Here is a 24,712-nt window from a genome sequence, read left to right on the forward strand (position 1 = left end):
GACAGCAAACAGTTAATAAATAAATAATCTTGAACTGTAAACACTAAAATGACGCAAGACAATGTTAGAAAAACACTAGTCAGTGCTTCATAGGCCATTTGAGCTGGTTTCTTGGAGGTATTCTGTGTTTTGGCTCTGAGATCCGGTGTCCAGTTGGAATATCCTCCCAACTAACAACAAGGCCTTTTGGCTTTTTTTCTTCACTGTACAAAAAAGCATTTAGAAAATCACAACTTAAACCTAAAGGGCAGACTTATCCTTTGATGGTAAAGTTCAAAACACAACTTTTAAACCATTGCTCCATGACTTCAGAAATCTGACAGAGGATTTCTTCAGTACGTTGTCACACACACATTGATTTTTTCTGAACCAGAACAAGTGCTTTGGTAGGAATAGATCCAACCTGTAAACCAGCAGGAACAACACTCATAAGCATTTTCCTTTAAGTTTAGTGCTCAGCACGTCAGCTTTCGGGGCGTCATACCAAAACTGCCATTGGTTTCTCTCATCTGCTCTTTGTTTCTGGCCTGGACCAGACCAAATACCACTTCTGCCAGCGTCATGCGTCCTCCCGTCCGCCCTCCGTGCCGCAAATCTTTTCCTGTTTTTGCCCTCTTGTTGCGCATGGTGCTGATGAAATATGTGCGGACCTTCCCCTGGCACTCACTCACCTGCAAAACAACAAGGGTAACAATGAAGTGCAGCCACCTTTCTGTGTGACCCTCAAGGTGACTTTTAACATATATGGCAACGTTTCAATGTATTAAAAGCAGTTTTTCATTTCCATGTTTAATTTAGGGATCTACTTTTTCAGTCTCGATGTCACGGTGGCTGTAGGGATGTGGACCCAAATGCAGGAGTCGGGAAGCCGGTATGCAGAAATCAGACATCACTTTAATCCAAGACAAAGTGAGGGCCAGTGGAGGAGAATCCCAACCTGGGACCCCCTCGGGAACTCGGGACAGAGGAGGAGCGTCCCAACCTGGGACCCCCTCGGGAACTCGGGACAGAGGAGGAGCGTCCCAACCTGGGACCCCCTCGGGAACTCGGGACAGAGGAGGAGCGTCCCAACCTGGGACCCCCTCGGGAACTCGGGACAGAGGAGGAGCGTCCCAACCTGGGACCCCCTCGGGAACTCGGGACAGAGGAGGAGCGTCCCAACCTGGGACCCCCTCGGGAACTCGGGACAAAAGAGGAGCGTCCCAACCTGGGACCCCCTCGGGAACTCGGGACAAAAGAGGAGCGTCCCAACCTGGGACCCCCTCGGGAACATGGAGCAAGGGAGGTGGACGAGCTCTGGGCGCTGGCGTGGGAGCCTGCAGCGCCGGAGACGTGGACCGTAGAGCTGGTGGCTTGATAGCCAGTCTGGTTCCCCAGAACCGCGACCGGACTTCCCTCTCCACCAGCTCAGGAACTGGTCCAAGCCCAAGCAAAATACCCACCAGTTCGTCACATGTCATGGTCTCTGGTGGTTTCTGCTTATGGCGCCTGGAGTGTCCTTTTCTCCTCCTCTGCTGGGTCCTGGGTGGCTGGTTCATTATGTCACGGTGGTTGTTGGTTTTGGCCTTCACTTGGTTATGGATTAAAATGATGTCTGATTTCTGCATACCGGCTTCCCGACTCCTGCATTTGGACCCACATCCCTATAACCACCGTGACACTCAAACCTTAAAGCTGCCAAATTAATACAAATAGTTAGAAGTGTGTGACGTAAATTCATGTAGGGCCTGATTGGCACCAGCACAAGTGACAATGCAAAACTCATTTTTGCTCTGACTGAAGTGAAAGAATGTCATATTTTTAATGAAGGTGCTTTGATGGTTTCTTAAGAAAGTGCAAGAAGTAATTCAGCTTGGAGGCCACTCAGAGAGCATTTTCCCTGCCAAATTCTTGTCCAACAAATTTAAAGAAAGCTGACCAGACTTGTGCCAAAACCCTTCACAAAGCAGATTTGTCCATCCAATTTGATGACGAAGTAGATTTGACTTGATAAGCTTAGAGGGGTTGTTTTGCCAACAAGAAGCAGTGATCAACATCTCTGATTTAATTGGTTTTTGCTTTGGAGACACAAAAGAAAATATTCATTACCGGATTTTTAAATATGTGCCACAACACAAAAAAACTCTGATCTGTCTTCTTATAAAAAGTGGAACAAAATCCCCCATTGGAAAGTTTTCAAGAACTATTATCTTTGGAATGAAGTTACTGACTTTATGTAAAAACTATGATGTTAAAGAAGAAGCTAATCCTGATATATATAACAAACATGTGGCTGGCTGTATTGGTTTCCACTCACCCCCTTGATAAATATTTCTCCACGTAGCTCCAGAACAAAGCCCCAATCTGACAGGATCTTGCGGGTGGCCTCGGGTACCTGGATGCGTCCACTCACACCTGCCGTGTCCATGCGACTGGCCATGTTCACCGTTGATCCCCAGATATCATACTGCGGTTTGGAGGCACCAATCACCCCGGCGACCACCGGCCCATGTGCGATGCCTGGAAAAGTCCAACATCATGCACCAAAGCTCAATATCAGTGATCATGAAAAGCTCTTTGCTTGTGTGAGAGGTCAGCCACTTACCTACACGGAGCCCAAAGTTTTGGGACGAGTACCTGTTGATCTCTTTCAAGGCCTCCTGCATTGCCAAGGCAAACAAAACCAGCTCACTCAGGTGATTCCATTCATCCATTGATACCTGAAAGAAAGGGACCAACATCGACTGAGAGGTGGATTGAGCTTGAGGAAGTCGAATCGTCTGCACAATGAGGAAACAAACAAAATAAAAGACAAAATGGTGCAGACATATTCAGGCTTATTGACAAAAAAAAGATGGGACAGTTTGCAAAACCTAAAATGATCTGCAGATCAATCGTTTCTAAAATGAATTAAACGTTAGACAAAAAAAAAAATCTGCAAATATAACCAAACTCGTGTTTTTTCTTTTTTCCACAATTATACGATTTTGAATGTTGACATTTCAAAGAAATGACTGCAGAAGGATGATCACCTTTTTATTTGGAGCCAAGCCAGATGCTGCCATGTAGCAGCTCCCGATTGTCTTGATCTTCTCCACATAATGGAAGTAAGACTCCTCTAGCAGCTTGTTAGAAGACAAAGAAGGCAAATTACACACTGCATCCATCTGACTGAACTACAGCATCTCTGATTTAACATGTCCAAAAGATAGAACAAGACAAGCTCCAGTCTAACCTCATCAAAGCCGGCAATGATCTCATTCAGCAGTCGAAGGCAATCCACTCCTTCATGCTTGATCTCTTTCTGCTCAAAGTACTCGTTGAACCCCGCGATAGATGCAAACATAACGCCCACTTCATCATAGGACTGGGAGTATAGCTCCTGCAAAGACAAATGTCATGCACATTAAACGCGAATAGGCTATTCTTGAAAAGAGCTTTTTATGATTCATAAACATATTGTTTCATTCAGTACGACAATGACTTGATGCTCAGACTCTGGGTCAAGTACCTCATCATTTCTACTCCTCTCCAGGAAATGTTGCACAACATGGACAGGCAGAATGTTGTTCAACAAACACTCATTGTGCTCCCGCAACTCTCTCATGTCTTCTACCTCCTGCTGGGCCTGCAGACGCCACAGGAAGTCCAGTCTGGCTGTAGCCTCCCACTGGAAACAAAAATGATGAAGCAAGATGCAACATCACCAACATGAGACACCCTCCATTATCCAACCCCTCAGTCTACCTGTCAGCAATTTTGTTCAGACACACATCAGACACAGTAACTATTAGCAAAAGTAAATCTGTATATTAAGGAAAAGTTCATCAGTACCTGCCGCCCATTGTAGAAGATGGCAACAAAGAACATCGCCATGAGAAGGATGGAAATTCCTTTTCTCCTGACATAGTGAGACCTGGAATCACGTGAACAAAGCCAGTTTCTAAACTTAAGATATGCTGTATGTATAGGTAAAAAGTTGAAGATTTACAAGAGTAATTTGTTATTAGACAAACTCGGTATGAGCTTTAACGTAAAGGAAGTCATCCCAAAGTCATCGCCAAACTACGCTGTATGCTGACCTGTGCAGCATGTCATGACGTGCAAGTGTGACAAAAGCCAGGTGAATGAGGTAGGAGTACACAGCCACCACCAGCAGCAGCACCGCCAGCTTCAGCTGAGAGTTTAGGCGCAGGAACACGGCACATGTCACCATGGCAACCACACCACTCAAAACAAAGATCTGAAGGGACAAAGAAGTGACATTCATCCTCTTCTTAAACCAGCAGCAAATGAAATGAAATTTAAACTTCTGTATCCCAACCTCGGGGTAAGTGCAGACGGTGAGGTCATGGGAGCCTGTCTTGAACATGTCTGCAATGTCAGCCTCTCCTGTGTTTGTGAGGACACACCACACCTGCATGTAGAGTGCAACATATTAAGATGAAAGTTGTTGGGTGCATTTTCTTGTGTATATTTCCTTTTTGAATAAGGAAAAAAAACAAAAAACAAACAACAAACAACAAAGAAAAAGACAATAGACGAATAGACTTAATTATGAAGGAGAAAAATTCTAGGTGGAAAAAAATTAAATAAAACATCAATATTTTATATCCAGTGAATACTTTTTATACTCTTTTTCCAGGGCTGCATGGTGGTATAGTGGTTAGCACTGTGGCCTCACAGCAAGAAAGTCACTGGTTTGAGCTTCACCTTGGGGCGAGGTTCAAACAATGGCCTTTTTGTGTGGAGTTTGCACTCCCCGAGTATGTGTGGGTTCTCTCCGGGTACTCCGGCTTTCTCCCACCGTCCAAAGACAAGCATGTTAGGTTAACTGGTTACTCTAAATTGTCCCTGGGAGTGAATGTGTGTGAATGGTTGTTTGTCTCCTGTGTTGGCCCTGTGGTGGACTGGCAACCTGTCCAGGGTGTACCCTGCCTCTTAGCCAATAGATGCTGGGATGGGATCTAGCTTCCCCGCAAACCCTTGATTAGACAAGCAGTTAAGAAAATGACTGGCTGACTTTTTATCCATAAAGAATACAGAGAATATCATTTTTAGCCAAATTCCAATAACTAATTTGCCCAAAAGGTGGCAGCAAAAAACAAATAGTGATAAAGAAACTGACTTGCATCTTTTCCTGAAAGATGACAACATAACAGCTAACAATAAGGTGAAATTTGCAATAAATTTCCATAAAGGAGTAAGCCTGCAGATCCAGTTGATAAAAAGTAGAGATTTATCACCACAAGAAACCAATTCCCCATCATTACATTTTTACCAAACACACTTAAAAGATGGGATGGTTCTTCTTTCACCGTTGTCTGAGGTGCCGGCATTAGAAGAGGCATATAAATTAGCTTTTTCTGAATATTATATCAAGAGGGAATATGTAAATGACTGCAGATGGCCAGACTGCCACTGACCTAGTTTACAATGGTCAGTAATACAAGGAAAGAAGAACAGGTGCAAATCTGCAGATGCACCAGAAGAAACATTATGATTTTGCTTCATTCTGTTCTTGCTTTGGCTCCACTCTCACCATATCAGTGGAGGCCAAGGCGAAGTTGATGATAATGGCTACAAGGGTGAGGAGATTGCGGGCGCTGTTGTTTTCATGAATCCAGCAGCAGAATTGCTGCAGTGCTGTAGGAGTCCATTTGAACTCTTCAGCAAGGGCGACCAGCAGCAGGAGCATGTAGGCAAGCAGAAAGACTAAAAACTGGAGGATGGCGGGAAACTGCCTGCAGAGGAGCGACAAGAGGAGAGGGTTCAGAGGGAGGCGAAAGTGGGTAAAATATACAAAATGATAATCCAGTGTAGAAAAGAATAGGTGTGACATATGGTCTGAGAAAAGGTTTAGCAGATTATACACGATAAGCTCAAGTGCACAGAAGCGTAAGGAAGCCTCCTACTTGTCTCGCTGAGGACCATCCCAGACTGAACACAAAGATCACAAACAGCATGAGATGAGATTTTTCACCAAATATGCAGCAAATTGTTTGTCTTAGATAGGCTTTGCATATCTTCATGGTCATTTTTTTAAAAATTTAGTTTGAGTCTTTGTCAGGCAAGGCAAAGCAAGGCAAGTTTAATTGTATAGCATGTTTCGTGTAAAAAAAAACAAAAAAAACAATTGTGCTTCAAAGTGCTTCAGATAAAACATGAAAAGCATTACAGGTGTTGTAAAGTGAAGACAGGCTCATCCTAATAACTTAATAATCACTCATTTTGATCATTTTCTGTACCCTAATTTAACCTTTTTCCTCCCGTTTGTGGAACTTTCACATCTTTTTTGTTATTTTTCTTTGCCACATTTTTGATCATTTTGATTGTTTTATGAATGACATTAACATGGAATTTGTATGTCTACTCACCTGGGCGCAGGGATGACCATCTGGGCAGCCATCAGAAAGATGAGAACGATGAAGGAGCAGACCATGTTGGAGTTAAACATTTCATCTCTGAGCTGGGAGAACTGGACCAACCAAGAGAGATGTGGCATCTTATTTAACTTGCATAAAGATGTTTTTTTGGGCTCATTTTCATATACACTGTTTAATATTCTGACCTGTGAGTATACCTACACACCTTATCCTCAATGTGTGTGTCCTTGAACACCAGGGTCAGTGGAGTGATGTGCTCTTTGTGCATACGCTCACTGCTTCGAACTTCAATAGCATGTTTGATGCGTTTGTTAATCTCTCTGGAGGTCGACTGCCATATGCTGGGCAGTGAGCCGTTAGTAAAAGACGCTAAGATCTGCAGGGGGAAATATAAATGATTGATCTGGTAAGTGCAGGTAAATTGCTTTATATATGCATCAGGTCTGGAACCTCTCACAGCTTCACATTAACGGCACCTTCCTGTCCGTTACGTATCCCTGCACTCACACTGTTCATGTCAATGACGAGTCCAAAAGGGATCTCCGGGTTCCAGGTCCGACTGTTCTTCTGGACTTTGGCAGGTTCAACGTAGTCGTCTTCATTCCCCTCTTCGGAAGGGCAGATGAGGAAGGTGTCGATGTTATGTTTTCGTAGAAACTCATTCCTGTCACGACCATGCCCATCCTCTGTCTTGTAGGTGCCTTCTAAACAATCTAAAGTGGCCCTTGAGATGTGGATGCGTCTGGATGAAAGCGAGACCAAGTAAAAGTTTGCCCAATATAAACTAAAACATCAAAACATTTAATGCAATGAGCACAAGCATCTGACACTGTGCAGTAGTAGAAAGTGTGAAAATCTGTTTAGTATAGATGAAACATAACACATTAGGCGCTTCTCTTCTGTTCATGTTACTCACCCTGGTATGCCCCCAGCTTCCAGCATGTTGGCAATGCCAACATCCCAGGACCAGACATCGAACTGCCATTTCTGCAGGCCCAGCACGCCACAGAGGACAGACCCGGAGTGGATACCAATCCTCATGTTCATGTCAAAGTTCAGCTGCTTTCGGACCATTCTGGTATTCATAGATAGATCATGTAAAAGTTTGACCACCTCTTCTCTTACTAAAGTCCAATGTTATTTACTCTGCGGCCAAACCTACATCAAATTATTCCAGATAAGCACACTAAGTGTTTTCTATGACTACAATCTAATTTTCCTTCCTTTTGTTTTGTAAAGTCATCACTAACCGTATAGTGCTGATCATAGCCAGACCCATTTCAACACAGTGACGGGCATGAGCACGCTGCGGCTTCGGCACCCCAGACACACAATAGTAACAGTCTCCCAGTAACTTTATCCGCAAGCAGTGGTGCTCCTGTTATGAGAAATATGAGAGTTTATCAGTGTGAAAGTCCTGTAAAGATTTTCTGTCATATTCATTATAAAAATACAATGCCAAGGTTCTGACCTCAGCGAGTCGATCAAAGCGTCCAAAAAGCTCATTCAGGGTACGAACCAGCTCCTGAGCGGACATGTTTATTGATAACTGGGTGAAACCTTTGATATCTGCAAAAAGAATGCTGAAAGAGAAAAAGACAGAGGTGGGATAATGTAAACATGTGCTGGTTAACCCAGAAGTAAAAACTTTTCTATATGATGCCATTTGGAAGAGAAGGCGTTTCACTGACATGATCTAAAACAGTGTTTTTCAACCACTGTGCCATGGCACACTAGTGTGCCATGAGGGATCATCAGGTGTGCCCTGAGAAATGATCCAATTACACCTAATGGTCTAAAAAGCAGCTCTGTGTTCATCCATAGAGGCCCAGGTGGAAGATAATAAAATTCCTTTTACTTGTGTTTATCTTATTTCTATTAAAGACACTTTGTTAAGATGACTTTATATTAATAATATGGGCTTTTTTAAAGAGAAAAAAAAGAACATTTTTCTGGTTTGTGGTGTGCCTTGTGAGTTTTCAGTGAAAAGAAGTGTGCCTTGGCTCAAAAAATGTTAGAAAACACTGATCTAAAAACCAGCCTGATCAGTGCTGAAGACATCATCAGCCACACCCATATCCTCTTGGTGGATGTACTGCAGCTTCCTGGTAATACACTCCTATTGCTTATGTGCATAAGTGCATCTAACTGGAGGGCCTTAGAGAGATATGGTTATTCTGAGAAAAGCCTCATCAGCTGCACCTCATCTCAGTAATCATCAGAGACTGTTGATGTTTTTAAAAAAAAGCTCAAGACCTACCTTTTTAGTTTAGCTTATAACTAAGTTTTAACATTCTTATATTAACCCATATTTATCTTTCTTTTTAGTTAATTTTATTTATTTATTTATATATTTTATATATTGATTTACATAGTATAGATTTTATTATTTTATTTTAATGGATTTTATTTTTGTTTAGTTATCACTCCAGCTCTCTCCTCATCGGGGTCCTCTTCGCCGAGGGCTGCCCCTGCTCTGACTGCATGGGTGTTGCTGTGGGGGCTGTCCCTGTCTGGTGGGTCGGGATCCAGCGCTGCAGCTTTACGGTTGTGGCGTGGGTCCTGTCTGCCCGGACCCGGGTGGCCCCCATGGTGATGGCCTGGGTGGTCTTGGTTGGGGGTAGCCCTTTGTGTAGAGGCTCCCTGAGAATACCGTTTCCTTATCTGGTGCACATCTGGTGCAAATGCACCTGGCCATTCATTCATCTTCTTTTAACTGTTACAGGGCAAATAGGGCATGGGTGAGGGTGGTTGTGGGTGGGTGAAAGGGGATGTGTATGTGTGTTAGTGTTTTATCTATTTTGATGTAAATTGTTTTATAATGTAAAGCACTTTGTATTGTTTTTAAGCACGAAAAGTGCTATACAAATAAAGTTTGATTTGATTTGATTTGATTTAATCATATTTCCAGATTGTAGATTTTGCATGTTGTGATGCTATTCTGCATTCTTTTTGTTGTGTTCATTAGTGTGCACTCTGTTCCCAATCTTCCCTGGAGCCTTTATTCTGTTCTGCTCTGAAACCTCATCTCTTCATCCACTCAGTCCATTTACCCAAGTACAACAGCAAATGCATTTGTCTGCATTTGGGTTAAACTGTTCTGTTGTAACAGACTGTTAAACTGAAAAACCTATTTGTTTCACATTATATTTGAACATTTAGGAAGGTGCATGGTGATTAAGAGGCTCATAAGACACAAATGTAAGCCTTGTTAAACACAAATTGTGTGTGTGCGTGTGTGTGTGTGTGTGTGTGTGTGTGTGTGTGTGTGTGTGTGTGTGTGTGTGTGTGTGTACCTGACATCTTTGTACTGGTGAATATAGATTTTATGGAACTCCTGAGGGTTGAGCTCATCTTCAAGTGAGCTCATGTCAGCAATCATTTCCAAGGCAACAAAGCGAGGCAGGATTGACAGCACCAGGCGCTCCTAACAGGCAACATCATCATGAGACAGTCAAGTAACCAATACCTTATCTTTATCAATTATACAACTAAGAATTCAGGAAACAGTCTTCATAATTAAAATGGATAACTAAGCATGAACAGATGAACCAATGACTACTTCGAAGACTGTAGAAAAAACAACTTTTGTTTCTGTGATGGTGATGATCTTGTTCAAATTATGTGATGATTCCACAGTTTCTGCAGGTCAGAGCTACAGAACAACATGGTGGTACCTGTCTCTGGTTCTCTTGCTCTAGCTTGAGGCGGCCCTCAATGCAGCGCCGCGTCTCCAGGAAAACCTGTCGTTGGGCATGATCTGTCAGGTAATGGATGAACAAGCCAGCTGTGTTCATACCCAGGTACAGCAGGCCTTTGGCAAACACCTGCATGCAAAGGTCAGTCAAGAAAGTTTATATGTATTGTCAGCATTTGTGAAACATTTGATTATGATTTTACTCTCTGGTGATGTCATCCTTACAAAGAAGACAGTTTCAGTCCATAATTTTTATTGGTACTTTGATGCTTAAATGAGTTAAGTCATTAATTTTAACCCAATAAGTGCACTGTGTAGATGTGTGTGTGACAGCTTGTGTGAGAAAAAGTATGATCAGATGTGTGTTTTTGAACCCTGACGTTTTTTACTTGAGTGTTTGATGGTTTTATATATATTCATAATGATTTTTTTTTCACACTGTAAAGCTATTTAAGCTGATTTTGTCTGAAAATAGCTTTATAAATAAAGTTTTGAATTGGAATTAAAAACAGTTCTTCACGACACATTTGATGCAAGACATTTGGCATTAGTTCATGGTAAAACTTTGCTCAAAATCTTGTTGAACACAGTCAGATACTTTTATTCTGCGGCTTAATATACACCAAAAAGCAGAATAATATACTACTATAACTTTGACATATCAAATAGTCAAGGTCCCTCGAAATATTTTTAAAAATCTTTTTGGCATATTGGCAAAAGGCCAAATAAAAACCTAATATGTAAAAAAAAAAAAAAAAAAAAAAAAAAAGGACTTTTCTTACCATGTTTTTCTGGGTTGGGCCTTAAAAGGTTACTTAAAGTAAAAATGTCCTCCCTACCTTTATAAAGCACTTTTAAGACTCACCTCTCCTGAGAAAACCTCATCCACTAACGCCTTTAACACCCTAACTGGCCTACCTCACATTACTTCGCACCTCTTTATCTGTTCATCTTATCTGTTCTCTGTCTTTTAAATAGATTTAGTACTTAATGATGACGCCATGATCTCTTGCTGTAGTGTGTCAGCGAAGTAGCTAAAACTAACGGGATGCATATGTAAATGCTGTCAGGAAAAAAAAAAAAAAGAAAAGACCACAACAAAAACAGCAAAGAACTTAACAGGATAGAAATAAAAATTATGGAAAACTAAATTTTATGCTGGTCTGCCCTTTTGTAGATTGACAGAAAAACAAATTTTCTCATTCTTTAGTGGGTCATTCTTCTGTTATATTGACACCTGTAATGGATTTACAAAGAAGAAGAGCAAACATAGAGGATTTTTCTACAGTTTTGTAAACCTTACAGAATGATGGACATAAAGTCATAGTTTAAAAAAAAAAAATCTGAAAGTCTACGATAATTTACAAGCAAATTCTGTTGTTTTTTGTGCAGGGTCTACTGAAGGAGGTTTACATACTTTAATGTGTAAAAAACACATTACATCTGTCATTCTGTGCAGCACTTGTCACTTTCTGTTTAAATCACTCTGATTTAGCTGGTGTCTCTTTAACACCTTCCTCCTGGAGACACCAGCCAGCTCTGACTGGTCAGATGGAAGAAATGACAGCCACTCTCCACAGCCAACATGTTACCAGGCAGGCTTTATGCAGATGCGTTTCATTGTCATTAAATAAAGAAAACTTGAACCACAAATAAGGCATTGCAGGTAGTACAAGTGAACTGTGCTTTGTGTTTTGAGAGAGAAACTAGTAAACAAGTAACTATCAGTAGAATAATAAAAAAAAGCAGTGTTTACATGCATGCCAATTCATTTTCTCACCTTTTTCAAAAGCATAGGGTCATTGTAGCAGTATATTATCTCCACCAGAAGGTGCAGGACTGAAGTGATGGAACCAGCACACATGGCCCAAAGCAGAGGCAATGGCAGCAGCGTGTATGTTACAAACAGTGTGAACAAAACATACCACGATGGGTCTTTTTCTAATCCATACACCAGCCCCCCCAGGACCTGTGTGGTCTGTGAGAACCAGCTAGCCAGGCCAGCAAAGTGAAGCCACTCTGGGGACATGGAGTCTTTGCAGGTTAACACCAGAAGACACACCACGATGGCTAACACCATGAAAATGCTTGTTAGACAGCAACGCAGCGTGTCTGCAGCAGTTTCTGGGGCCAATGCCAAGTACAGAACCAGCACGTGTATTTTGGCCACTGCATCAATCACATTGGTGAAGGCTAGAGAGTTGCGTCTCTGGTGAGAAGAGTATTGCTGGTACAGTTTCTCCAGATCACAGGACTTGAAGGTGTGCTTCAGCATTGGTATGTAAATTCCACGAATCGTATTACCCCAGTGCACAAAGAAGTCGGCATCACTGATGTAGTCATGTGCAGAACCGCCAGTGCTGCCGTGTGTGCTGGTGGAGCCACGGGCCTGGATCCTGAATGTGGATGAGCGGCGTTTTGTGACTCCACGCGAGGCCTTGTTGCGTATTTGTCTGTTTATCTCATCTATATATGAATCAGTCACAAACATTTTGCGTGCTGGTTCCACACCAACCTGTCAAAAAGGGGAACATTGGTTGTAATATCCCAGTTGATGGTGACAGGAAACACTTTTTAAAAAAATAATTTTACAAATGAGTATGCAAAACAAAAAAGAAATAATCTGGATGCAACACTTAATAAAAACATTCACCTGAGTATTGAGTTCCTGCTGGATAATGATGTGTTTCACAGCGTTCTGCCACAGCATCTTTTTCCGCCTGAGCCCAGGGGAAAGTGTGGCACTCAGACAGGGAGGCTCATGCAGCTCCATAGGGGACACCTGCCTTGTGTCAGAAAAGGTCACCATGGTGATGACCTTAGCTGACATCACCTGCTGGTCTCAGATCATGTGAAAGTGGCAGGCTGGAACATTAAGGTTAGGGTGACACAGAGGGAGACAGTGGAGATCAACGAGGGAATGCTCTGATATTATAGATTTCAAAAAATAAAAATCACTACAACATTCAGGACACAACTAGGATCAAGGTCTCACTCTGAGGTTTTGCACTTTTTAGAATCAGTCAATCAATTATTAAATAAACATCAGCCTAGTAAATATAATATCTGATTAGCCAAGACCCCTTATTCAGCATTAACTGAATCTGATATTATACAGTATGGTAACTGCTGACCCGTCTTGTACGTTAGGCTGAAATAATTTCTTCCCAATTCTCTGTACAGAATGGAGTCAACCACATTATGTTGGTGGAATTTCTCACATTATCTGCGAATTTCAATATTTTGATCAAGATCATGACTTTGATTTATCTATGGAACAGCTTATAAGGTCAGGGTCGCTGCCTTGCTACATTGCCTTCATACTTGTTCATGGAAATTGCATCAATGATGACAAACTGTCCTGGACTAGACAAAGAAAAACTGATACTAATTCTAATAAACTAATACTAATAAACTATCACATTTCACGTTTAAGATGAAGTTCTTAAGGCTTAACTTGGCCTAACTTAACTTAAAGGACCCTCCTTAATCAGAATCAGAATGGGAATTCATCTAAAAGACAATAATAATACTACAACTGAATCTTTCAGAGTTACATTTGTTGTATGGACAGATTCGGTTATGCAGCACTCTCAAAATACCACCTGGCTACCTCCACATGTTGACACAGTCTGTGCCAGAATAAAGGCAGCTTTCAAATGAATTATCTGGTGGCCAGATTTAGCCCTGAGCTGGTTAATGCTCAGAGTTAAACTCCTCCAGGTCCTTCTGGCTCCTCATGCTGCTGCCCAAGCCTCTAGCAGTCCTCTGTCACCAGTCTGTTTCGCACCATAATCATGTATCTGCACTTTGCAGACTGAATATGTAAAACACTTTACACCAAATGGTGCCTTTTTAATCAAGTCTGTCATTATGGCAGTTACATAAAACAATCATTTTGAATTGATATTATGGGAGCATTTAGAGTCTTACCATCTGTGGAAGAATAACTTTGTCATTGCTCTGTACCAGCAAACTAATAATTTTCACTTTCAGGAAAATTACACCTTTTAAATTCAGGACCCAGGACATTACAGTCTGCAGCTGTTCAGAGTGAAAAGGGCTGTGCAATAATACAATACTGACCTGTGCAGATTTACACATTGTGTCTTCACTCCTCATATCCATTTATTGTTATAGAACAAAAGCAGCCAGCTTGTCATAATCCACTTCTGCTGATTCCATTGCACAGTGATTGTAGCTTCAAATGAAAATAAAGACATAAGCCATAAAAGGAAAAAAAAAACAAACTTGAAGTAATCCCCGCTGTGATAAAGTACTGATGTGGAAAGAGAGTATACGTCCATCAAAGATGTGTGAACTTGTTCCGGTTGGATTGTAGGTCACCACCTGGACTCTTTTGAAATGAAGTCAACAACTGCCACAAAGCAGAGCTGCAGGGGTGAAGAATGCAAAGAGGATTAATTAGTCAGCAGCCACTCTCACTGGGCTGCAAAGCTGAGTTCACTGGCCTTGAGACAACTCAGGAATAAATAAAACACTCGTGTTTTTAGAACAGAGTTCGTGCACCAATTAGAAAGGATGAAGATGCAAGTGTATTGACACTTCTCTTTCATACATCATTTTTAAATGGACTTCTCTCTTTTACTGATGTCATCACAGAGGGGCTGCTTTTCATCGCCTTTTAGCTTTTGGTTACTTTGGGATCTGTTAGTGCAATTACAGACAGAAGGGTGCTATGTTCCTTTCAGGCTGTGGACAGTTACAAACATTGCCGACAAGGCCTGTATAACTTGTTTGTGTAAAATCAAGGTGACTGACTCACTTCCCACCTTCACAGGACCTTTAGGTGATTCAGCACCAAACAGGAGCAAATAAAGCCACTTTTATGCAAATTCATGTGTTCCTGTGCAGTGATAACAAGCCACTACACAGCTATTAATTTAATCTTCATGAAAGCACACACATTTTAAATATTTGTTTCTATATCTAATCTGTAATCTTATATAATCTGAATTACAGATAACTTGTAATTCTTATCTGATTCATATTTTTTTCTCTTTTTTTTATCAGAAGATGTCATACAAGTGTCTTAAAATTTGTAAAGTTGACTGTAATTTTCTAAAGTTAGTCTACAAAAGTAAAGTATTACCTATCTCTTATATCTTTAAATTAAATAGGATTTGGCTCTTTCATGGTGTGAAGAAAAACTGTTCTGTCTTTAAAAAAAAGCAACAACATCAACAGTAACAGAAACAAGAGTCCTGAAGAATATGTTCTAGATAGCTTCTGCAGGTCTGTGGTCTGCATGGCTCTCAGCTGGTTTAAGTTTTTGAGACTTGCTAATTGTCTCAACCTCAAAGCCCCTAAGGCTGATCTAATGAGTTCCCATCTGTCCCCACGTGACAGTATGGCTCAGACCTTTGATACTGATTATTGTACATCCAATTGCTGCCTTGCAGTTTGAGGTGTGTAGTTTCACTATAACCAATGCAATATTAGAACAGCCTTCTGATATTTACTAAAAAATGCAATGCAGTAAAACATATTGGACTATCTTCCATGGGATCATGCCTAGGATGAAGTCACTGGAGATTATTGTGAAAAGATAAGCTTAAACCTGGTACTGTCAGTCTGCTTTATGCATCTCAACATGCTCAACCTGATGGGAAGCAAGTCTGCCATGCAAAACCTAAGAACAGAATTAGTATTAAGGCTGACTTCTTTAGGTTTTCCGTAATCAGTTGACTGTCATCTGGACAGAAGCCAACCTACAACAGAGCCGACCTTATGGCCTGAGCTTCAAATCTCAATTACGCAGGACACAGAGATCTATTTGTGTGTCTTGGTTGTATCAATAATGAGCTTTCGTAGCTTGTATGCGAAGACTGCAGTTGGATAGTGTTAACTATTGTCGGCAGTTGCTCAAAGCTCTTTAAAGTGAAGATGTGTACAGGTCAGTTCAGGACAACGTGGAGACTTTCGTAATGACTCTCTTTGCCTTGGTGGACCATACACTCTTTTTTCCTTGTAAAATAGTAGACAGTATATATACTAGACAATATCAGGTGCATTTTAAACTTTAAAACCTTTTAAACCACTTTAGATCTTGTTGCCATTTTGAGTCTATTTTGTCTTTTGAATCCAACTCTTATTTTTTGTTTAATTTTCTACACAGTAAATTAATTTGTGGATGTTATGAGTTTTTCTTTTCTTTAATGTTTTCTACTAAACCCAGAATAGTTGATTTAATTTAGGATATGTTTGTAAGTATTTTTGAGTCATTTCAAGACAATTTGTATTAATTTGAAATAATCTAAGGCTTTTAAAAATTTTGTTCTAAAAACTGGTCGCCTTTACAAGATTTTTTTCCCCCCTTTTTTCTTTTTGTCACAATCAGTTGCCAAAAGCCAAAAAGTCCCTTTAAGTGAAAGCCAAAGTCCCAGAACATCTTGATTTTTTTGTGTGCCAGGGCCCGCATTGAGCCATTTAAGTCCATCCATATAATTTAAATTATGAGGAGACTGTCAGCTGGAGTTACTTAAACTCTTTAATTAATTGGAAATAATCCCTTAAAGGTTATCAAAATACCATAAGGAATAGTCCTAACACATTGATTGTGTCATGTGGGATCTGAACTATACTATATTTGAGCTACTTTGGAAACAAGATTACAGCCAGTCCAGGTGCTGAAACCCACTTTTAAGTATCAATGTGTTGTCTTTTACATAAAAAATATTTACTGCAATCAATTTAAATTAGGAGTTGTGTTGAGAATGTCATTTCCATTATATTACTATTTCTGTATATTTGTTGTTTTGTAGTATGATATGATTTTGCATTCTATTAGTTTTATTTAGCCTTCTTTGCAACATCTACAGTGAAAATGAATTGCACAGATCTGCCATGCAGACATATCCGGTGGGAACTGCTTATGTCCCAGCATGCTGGTATTAAAGTGGTCTCCATGGTGTCCAGTGGTAGTGGGTTATCTCTTCAGTTAGCTAAGCAGTACAGGTTGTATCTGGAAGAATAGTGACCCTGGCTTTTGTAAATTAAATATTTCCTGGCATCGCTGAACTATAGACGAGGTGGACTGTACGTTAACCTCTCCTATACCAGATGATCCAAGATTTTTAATGCTTGTGTTCACTTCATGGTAAGGAATGAGTGCTTACTATAATAGAGGAAAAGGGACCGCTAGGCGTTAGCTATGCTAACTACGTTAACTTGTAGCACAGACTAATACTAGGTTAACTCTGCACGATGTTGTTTACATGACATAAGAGTACTTAGCTCTGTTAGTTTCCATCCTCCATCCATACATCAGTGTGTCAACCTCACAAACTATGGGAAAAGAGTTGGCAACATTGGATAGTTAGCATAGCTATTTTTTGTAATTTGTGGTGCCTGCCATAGTTTTTAAATTTCTGTCCATGTAACTTTACTAATAAATTACCACCTGTCGGTAAAACTAAGTATTGTGTACTTTTACATTTTTATTTACTGAAACATGTTTAGATAGCAAAAACGTTTGTTAGCGCTTCGGCTAATTCAGGCAATGGCATTGTAACTTCATCAGGCCAAAACCAAGCCAGCGGCTTTCCTGATTCGCGGAGCCCTGGTGGAAGCTCAGTTCCTGGCTGACTCGCAACCCAACCCCTCGTCTTTCTGAAACTGAAGGAGCAGCGCCTCCTGGCGACTAAAACTCAGCATGACAGGTGAGTCACACTGAAGTTCTTTACACCTGCTGCTTCACTGTAATGAAAAAGTAGTCGTATTGGAAGCAGCTTGCAAAAAAAAAAAAAAAAAAAAGGAGGAGGAAAAATAATAACATAACATAGAAAAATCTGTTTGGTTTTTTGGGGAAAAAACTTTGCTATAGCTTCCCAGTTGCATGCATGTATACTTGTCTGATAACAAGAGTGAATTTTGCATGCCTGTGGCCATCCACAGTTGCATTCCCAGATCTTCAAGCCTACTGACTGATTGTCCCACGGTGTCCCTCTTTCCCAGCTTCTCTCCACCCTCTTTTTTTTTTTTTCTCTGTGGTTGGATAGTGAGTTCTATTGTGTCAGTGAGATGTTTACTAATGAGCAGAACACATAGTAAGAGCAGAGCTGTTACTAAAGGACTTATCGCTAATCTCTTGGTTAATGCGGACAACTTGTATGTACTTGCATGAATTACTAATAAGCTGCTGGACAGGGATATACCATAACTTTGTCTTCCCCGAGTTTGTGAGTCTGTTGTCTTTAAAAGCTTCACCAGAAGTTGGCATTCCTGCTTTGGCTTATCTTGGTAAAAGTTTAGGTTTTGCACAGAGTTTATTCACACTAAATTCAGTTGCTGTATCAGTTAAAACTACCTTTTTTTTTTTTTGTCTTTTTAACTTAAATAACCAAACAGTTGCACATTTTTCGTCCACTGATTGTTGCATTGCATTGATGTGTTTGGTTTTGGATGGTAAGTTTGCTGTGTCGGTGAAAGGGGAAGTGTGTATCTGAGTGTATGTGCATATTTGTTGCCTGCTATGCCGTTGCCTGTTACTGATGTCCCAGCCACTCAGAGGCTGGCACTGGACTGCCGTGCCCTGCTGGACCATCGTGTTGGCAAGGGTAAGTGGCAACACCGCCACCTCTGTTCTCTCTGAGTTCCATTTTTAAGTCATGTGGACCGAGGGGACTTTCATTTAAAGCTACTTTCTTTCATATTTCTCATCATTGTTTGTTTAAACTAGTTATACTACAATTGGAAATTTCTATTGAGTGGTTTTAATTTCTCTGAACAACCTGCCTGTCTTGTAAACTTGGGGGATAGTTAAAAGCATTGTGTATATAAACTAACTCGTATGAATGTGTGTTTGGTTGAATGAATGTAGCATAAGTACCTTAAGTGGTCAAATAAAACTAGAAAAAAACAAGACATAAAAACAGTGAATTTACCATTTAAAGTCAGTTAAGAACAGTTTAACTTTGTTGAGGAAATTCAAGTATCTGACTAGGTTCTCACCTACAGCAACATTGGCTAAATTGCTAATGCAAAGTACTATTTAGTTGTGTCACCTAATTAATCCCAGCACATATTGAGTTTATTATTCCGAAAAAAGCAAGTAAAATACTTTACAGTGAATATTGATAAGAACTGTTGGCATACAAAAACATAACATAAATAGTCAAATCTTAAAAACAGCAAAAAAAAAAGAAAAAAAAAAGATTTTTTTTCTCTTTTAGGTTGTTTAGTTAAATATGCAGTATTTATGTTTTGAACAAGGCTAAAGCATAAAGAAAGTGTTCCCACTTCACTGCCATCTAAAATTTATTTTACCACTCCTATGCCTTACTCTTTTTCCAACAACAGTTGACAAACTCTGCAGAGGTTTGCTGTGCACCATTCACAAAAATGTAGAGATATTCAAATTTAAAATATTCATGCTACACTGATATTAGGTCATGAATGTGGTGCATTTATGTCGAATTATGCATGGGTGATTCCTCAATTTCAAACTATTTATGGAAAGAAAAGGTAGCCACAGTGGTGGATATACCTCAATGTAAAAATGTCAGTGTCTCAACAACATGTCATGTTGGGTGTAATCTTGGTCTGATAATGTCAAAACGTGACAACATCATTATCACGAAGAAGACAGTGGTCATTGGAACCAGAACATTTAGTTGTTGATTCATAGTTCTTTTCTTTAATTGCCTTGTTATAGAGCAACCTTTTGTACTATAAATACTAAACCATAAAACAGTTGTGTATGCCAAAGCTTAGAAAAAAATCCGTTTCAGTTTACCTAAGGTAAAGTTGTTTAACCACGAATAACTATTTGAGCTGCTGCTGTCATTTCTCTTTTAACTGTTTGTCCTTTGTAGTTTTTCATTGTCACTTTTTCATGAAACTGTAAAATTGACTTTTGAAATATTTGAAATTTGTTACTCAGAAATATTTCAGTGATAAATTTATGATTTTTAAAGGACACAAAAGCATTGCAAGGTTTCTGGCTACCTTGCAGGCTTGTGCATTAAACCCAGTTATTTGATGATTATTTTTATCCTTAAAAAACCTGTTTATCCATGAATGCAAAACATGTCAATGGTTATGTAATCCTACATTTTTCTACAGTTTAACTTTCTAAAATTAAAAATAGTGTATAGTACTTTGGAGACAGTGTAGAAGCAATACTTTAGATATTTAAGCAAAAGTTTTTGTCTTTAAATGTCTTAAATAAGGAAGAAAAACAGATTTGATTGTTAGCTAGAAAATGGAACAAAGTGGGGCACAAAGTTGCATAAGCATCAAAGTAAAAACTGACAGTACTGATGGAGAGGAGTAAAAGAGTGACACTGGTAGACGGGGGGAGGATGTTGCGTGGGAGGAAGGTCTTCTCCCTTTTTATCCCTCTGGTGCATGGTTTCCCTTCTGTCTTTTGCTGCTCCCCTTATTTTTTCTCTTTCCTCCAACTGCTTAATTAGCGTGGAGGTAGGTGTGTTTGCATATTGACTTGTATGTGCTGCACTGCCGCTTTGACAAGGAGCGGCGTTGCAGAAGAATGGGAAAATCCAAGGTCATAACGGCATGCCTCGCTCTGACGTTGTATTTCAGCCCCCATTTGTGCGCAAGTGTGTAAACGCCTGTGTGTGTCTGCATGGCAGGGAGAGTGTGTGTGCGTGTGTAATTCATAGCGTCGAGCCAGGCTCTGCACCAATCACGGTGCACATTCGTATGCCTTTTAGCTCCAAGCACACGTGCAGGCATTTATCCCAGAGTGAGCAGAGCAAGTGTGTTTGCGTGGATTTTCAGCACCCCTCAGCACAGCAGTTTGTCTGAATGATGAACTGAAGCTGCATTCAAGGAAAACAAACGTCTGTAGTGAGAGACTCCATCACGATCGATGTATGGTAAGAATAACTGTCATTTTTCAAATGTGTATTGATGTGCATGCTCCAGGTCGTGCAAGCGTGTGAGTAATGTGCAACGTCGAGTGTTCAACCAGTTTTCCTACATTCTACAAGCACGTTTCCTTGTAAGCTTTCTGTGCCGGATTGCAGCCTTAACCAGTGTTGCGTCTCCTGAAAGTACTTTATAGGAACACAGACTCGAATCAGTCTGTTCTCTTAAATCAGAAGGAAGCCCACTTTGAAGATGTTTATATTTGGTAATGTTCATCTTATTTATTCAAAAGATTAATAGATCTTTTATCTATTTGTTATCTTGGCTAACTTGAGGTATGTAAGGTAGTCTGCGTTGCTGCAGAGGTTTATGTTGAGAATGTCCGTTGTAGATATTTAGCTGTAGCTCTGGTTTTACTGGGACATGTTGATATATAACTGAATGACAAGTGTTAATTAAAAATGTTGCCAGCTTTGCTTTGGGAATATTGATGGTGAAAGCCATGAGTTTGTAGGTCAATGAATAATCTGTAGACACAGTGTGTAGTTGAGTTTGTATAGTCTGTTCAGTGTGCTAAATGAGTAGGAATATAGTTCTGGTGTGATCTCCCACAGCCCAGTTTTAGTGCCTGTTCTGACACTGATTTGTAGTGTGTTGGTATGGCTTTGTGTGATGAGGATTTGTTGGCAGCTGGGCCTGGACATCATCATGTTGGTCTCTTTATCTGGCCATGCCTGCCTCCACCCACACAGAAATGAAAATGTGCTTTGAATCTGACTTTGTATGTCATAATTTATTGCTTGGAAGAAGATGTATGTACTGTTTATGCCTCTGTAAAGTGTATGTGCAGGGTGGATGCTTGTCACTACATACAAGATATCCTCTTAATAGGAAGTGCTCATTACGATAGCGAGAAGACTTAATAGATTGATACTGTAGCCTATACATGCATCACGTTGAAAATGTTTTTCACTCTGCTGCTTTGAAGAAATTTTTTTTTAGTCTCATCTGCATTCAGTTCTTTTACCCTACAGTTTTCTCAAAGTGATTGACAGTTTTCGTGCAGATCAGCCTCGCTTGTTATTTATTTTTTGCTTCCTACTTGCTTCTTGCTCATCTGCCTTGGATTTGCATTCATCGTTTTGAAGATGTTTGCAGATGTAAAAATAGCAGGGGTTTGTGTCTCCCCTCCTCCCTCTTATGTAATGGCAACCCTGAAGGGCAGCACACTTAGTAACAATTGGAAGAAGTGACTTGTATGTGATTTGGACAGGTACATGTATTTACATAATAGGTCTAATGTGCATGCACTCTTTGCATCTGCATGCTTATTCATGGGAGTGTGAGCTGCAATACCAACACTTTGCATGACCTCAGGTAGAGGTTTAAATATCTACTAATAGAATCTTTCTCTTAAGTGCAAACGAAAATAGATGGATCTCACATGCATGTTATATTGTCTTAAAGATGGTTGTGTATGTGGGTGGACCTGTTTTTAATATAATAATGCACAAACATGTCTCAAAATTAGATATGCTTGCTTCTGTGTATCTCATTTCAGGATGCAGTTTTCTTTCTGTCTCTTCCCTAATGTGGAAATGTTAAGTTAATGTTCTGAGGACAGTGGAGAGTGTAATCTGTTAATGTACCAGCCCATTGTTTTGAGGATTAAAAAATAGATCTGTGATTGGCTGGCTCCTTGTTTTAGTGATTTGAGGACAGGGCATCCCTCACATGTGTACACATGCATACATTAATCCTATTAGAAAAGTTGTTGCACCGTGCTGCAGAGATGTCTACTCTCTTTTATTATCTCGTTGTATCTTCCAGTGACTCATTGTTTTTTTTTGTTTTTCCTCAAGTCCCCAGTGTGTGTGTGACTATGTGTGTTATAATGTGGACTTCTTATTATACTGTTCATTAGTGTGTATGGAGATGCAGAGGAGCTTGGTGTCTAGCCCCCTAATTGTGTCGGTCAGCTTGCTATGTAGAGTGGGTGGATGTCGTGAGACCCCCTGCTATCTGTGGTTTTCACCGCTGTCATGAAAATCTTTGTCCACCCACCTTGTTTTGCTCGCCTCCACACCAACCCATCATTACCAAAAACACAAAACAGCTCGCCTTATTTAATTTTTATTTAATTTTTTTTTACACCACCTGAACACAACTAGCAGGATTTTCTCTGCCAGTGAGTCATGTTGAGTTTCTAGCAGAAACATGCTAATATAACACATTTTGAAGTTACAAATTGCATTGGATATATAATACCTGATTGTTTTAAGGGATGGCAATTGTTTCCACAAAATGATGCCATCTGGGGGCACATTTTCTTCAAATGAAGCAAATTTGATGCTTTTTGCTCAGTTGGACTGGTAACAAACACCAAATGTATTGTGCAGTTAGCCTACCAGCCAGCCTAATATCAAGTCTGGATTGGTCACACTAAAAAAAAAACAAAAAACAAACAAAAAAAACCCCCAGATTAAAATACACATAAATACCATTAACCACAAGAATCACACCCATTCGGCTGTTAAAAATTGAGGTATATTATTTATGATGAGTCATGCTTTACCACAGCCTAAAATTTCCTTCTAAGTAAACTCTCCTTATGTGCCACTGTTTCCTAAAAATCTTTTTTTCCATTTGCAACTGACAGAGACAACAGGACAGATTTGCTTTGGACATGGAAGATTAAATAAGTTGTCCCAATCTGTGACTCATTCAGAGGTTCTCAGTCCACCTCCCCATCAAACTTACATTTCTATCTCTGCTTTTTCTCCCTACGTTCCTGTCTTCCTGTCTGTCACTCTTTCATTGTTCTCCACTTTTTTTTTTTTTCTGTCCTACACTGGGGACCTGCTGCATTTTCATTAATTCATCAGTGACTCTTACACTCAGGCCCTGGGCCAATACTGCAAGGATGAGTGAGGGAGGCAGAGGAAGTGGGTGCAGAAGGAAGAGGAGTGCATAGGGTTATTAGTACTTGAAGTGATGGAGGAGAGAGGAGAATGCTATGAATAGACACCCAGCGCAGAGGTAAGCATTAAGACAGTTCCTGCTCTAAAGTTCGAGTGAACTTTCTTAGGGCAACAATACCCCTTGAGACTGAGGAGCCTTTAAGTAGTTAACATATTAAAGATTATTTTTACTGTATTAAAAGATTTAATGACCTCCCACCTGCACCTGCTCTCAGGAATATGTTACTAACAATGTTTTTATTTGTGTTAGTTTAAGATTTCTAAACTACATCCAACAATACTTAGATATAGTTATATACATATAGTATGTTGGTTTAGTCAAACGAACACTAACAACATGTTAGATACAGGATGCCGTTATGTAGAGGTGGCAACTGGGTAGCTGGTAATCTTGTTAATGTCGGGTCATTGTGTTCTCACAATGAGGTTTTAGTATCACATGAGCGAAAAGTACTTTAGTCTGTGGAATAGCAGCTATAATTTTTAATGGCTCTTTCACTTGGGAGAATGTAAGGAAGGAAAATGTCAGGAGGAAACAAAGAAAAAGGAAGAACTGATAAAAAAAAAAGCTGCTTTTGTAAACACAAACTATATTCTTTCTACATTTTTTTATTTGAAGTGTCATGCTGTCATACCATTCATCACTTGGCTGCACCTCTGACGGTGTATGACCTACTTTTTTTCCCCACCCTTTGCTTTTGGGAGTTCAGGGCTCACACAGAATGCTTGATGAAGACAGTACAATATGGTTTTAATTGTTTTGCATCGTTACGTCAAGGTTCATAAAATCCTTTGGGATTTTTTAGAGGTTACCC

General features: G+C 40.1%; 2 protein-coding genes across 3 annotated transcripts in view; one reads left to right on the plus strand and one right to left on the minus strand.

Annotated features, from left to right (window-relative positions):
* Nucleotides 1-455: 455 nt before the first annotated feature.
* On the minus strand, nucleotides 456-12,892 carry LOC306767695 (adenylate cyclase type 8; the record flags this gene model as incomplete). The annotated part of the gene is made up of 20 exons (XM_079255780.1): nucleotides 456-671; nucleotides 2,297-2,499; nucleotides 2,585-2,699; nucleotides 3,012-3,104; nucleotides 3,215-3,361; nucleotides 3,491-3,649; nucleotides 3,814-3,895; nucleotides 4,062-4,222; nucleotides 4,304-4,396; nucleotides 5,522-5,723; nucleotides 6,357-6,457; nucleotides 6,571-6,741; nucleotides 6,873-7,107; nucleotides 7,282-7,440; nucleotides 7,616-7,743; nucleotides 7,837-7,948; nucleotides 9,662-9,792; nucleotides 10,043-10,192; nucleotides 11,843-12,577; nucleotides 12,716-12,892. 20 exons carry the CDS (start codon nucleotides 12,890-12,892, stop codon nucleotides 456-458), a joined length of 3,570 nt encoding a protein of 1,189 aa, XP_079111906.1.
* A 4,122-nt stretch (nucleotides 12,893-17,014) lies between these two features.
* The window catches only part of LOC306767763 (protein EFR3 homolog B), a 28,501-nt gene continuing 20,803 nt past the window's right edge, over nucleotides 17,015-24,712 (plus strand). Inside the window, exons 1-2 of one of the 2 annotated variants that reach the window (XM_079255878.1) lie at nucleotides 17,015-17,182; nucleotides 17,606-17,744. In XM_079255878.1, coding sequence (XP_079112004.1) covers nucleotides 17,738-17,744 — 7 coding nt within the window. In that variant the 5' untranslated portion in view covers nucleotides 17,015-17,182; nucleotides 17,606-17,737. Of the gene's footprint in view, nucleotides 17,183-17,605; nucleotides 17,745-23,850; nucleotides 23,956-24,712 lie in introns of those variants that run through there. The other variant, XM_079255879.1, reaches the window with a different exon arrangement.

This window comes from Telmatherina bonti (assembly GCF_933228915.1).
Source record: "Telmatherina bonti genome assembly, chromosome: 16".
Classification (NCBI taxonomy): Eukaryota; Metazoa; Chordata; class Actinopteri; order Atheriniformes; family Telmatherinidae; genus Telmatherina; species Telmatherina bonti.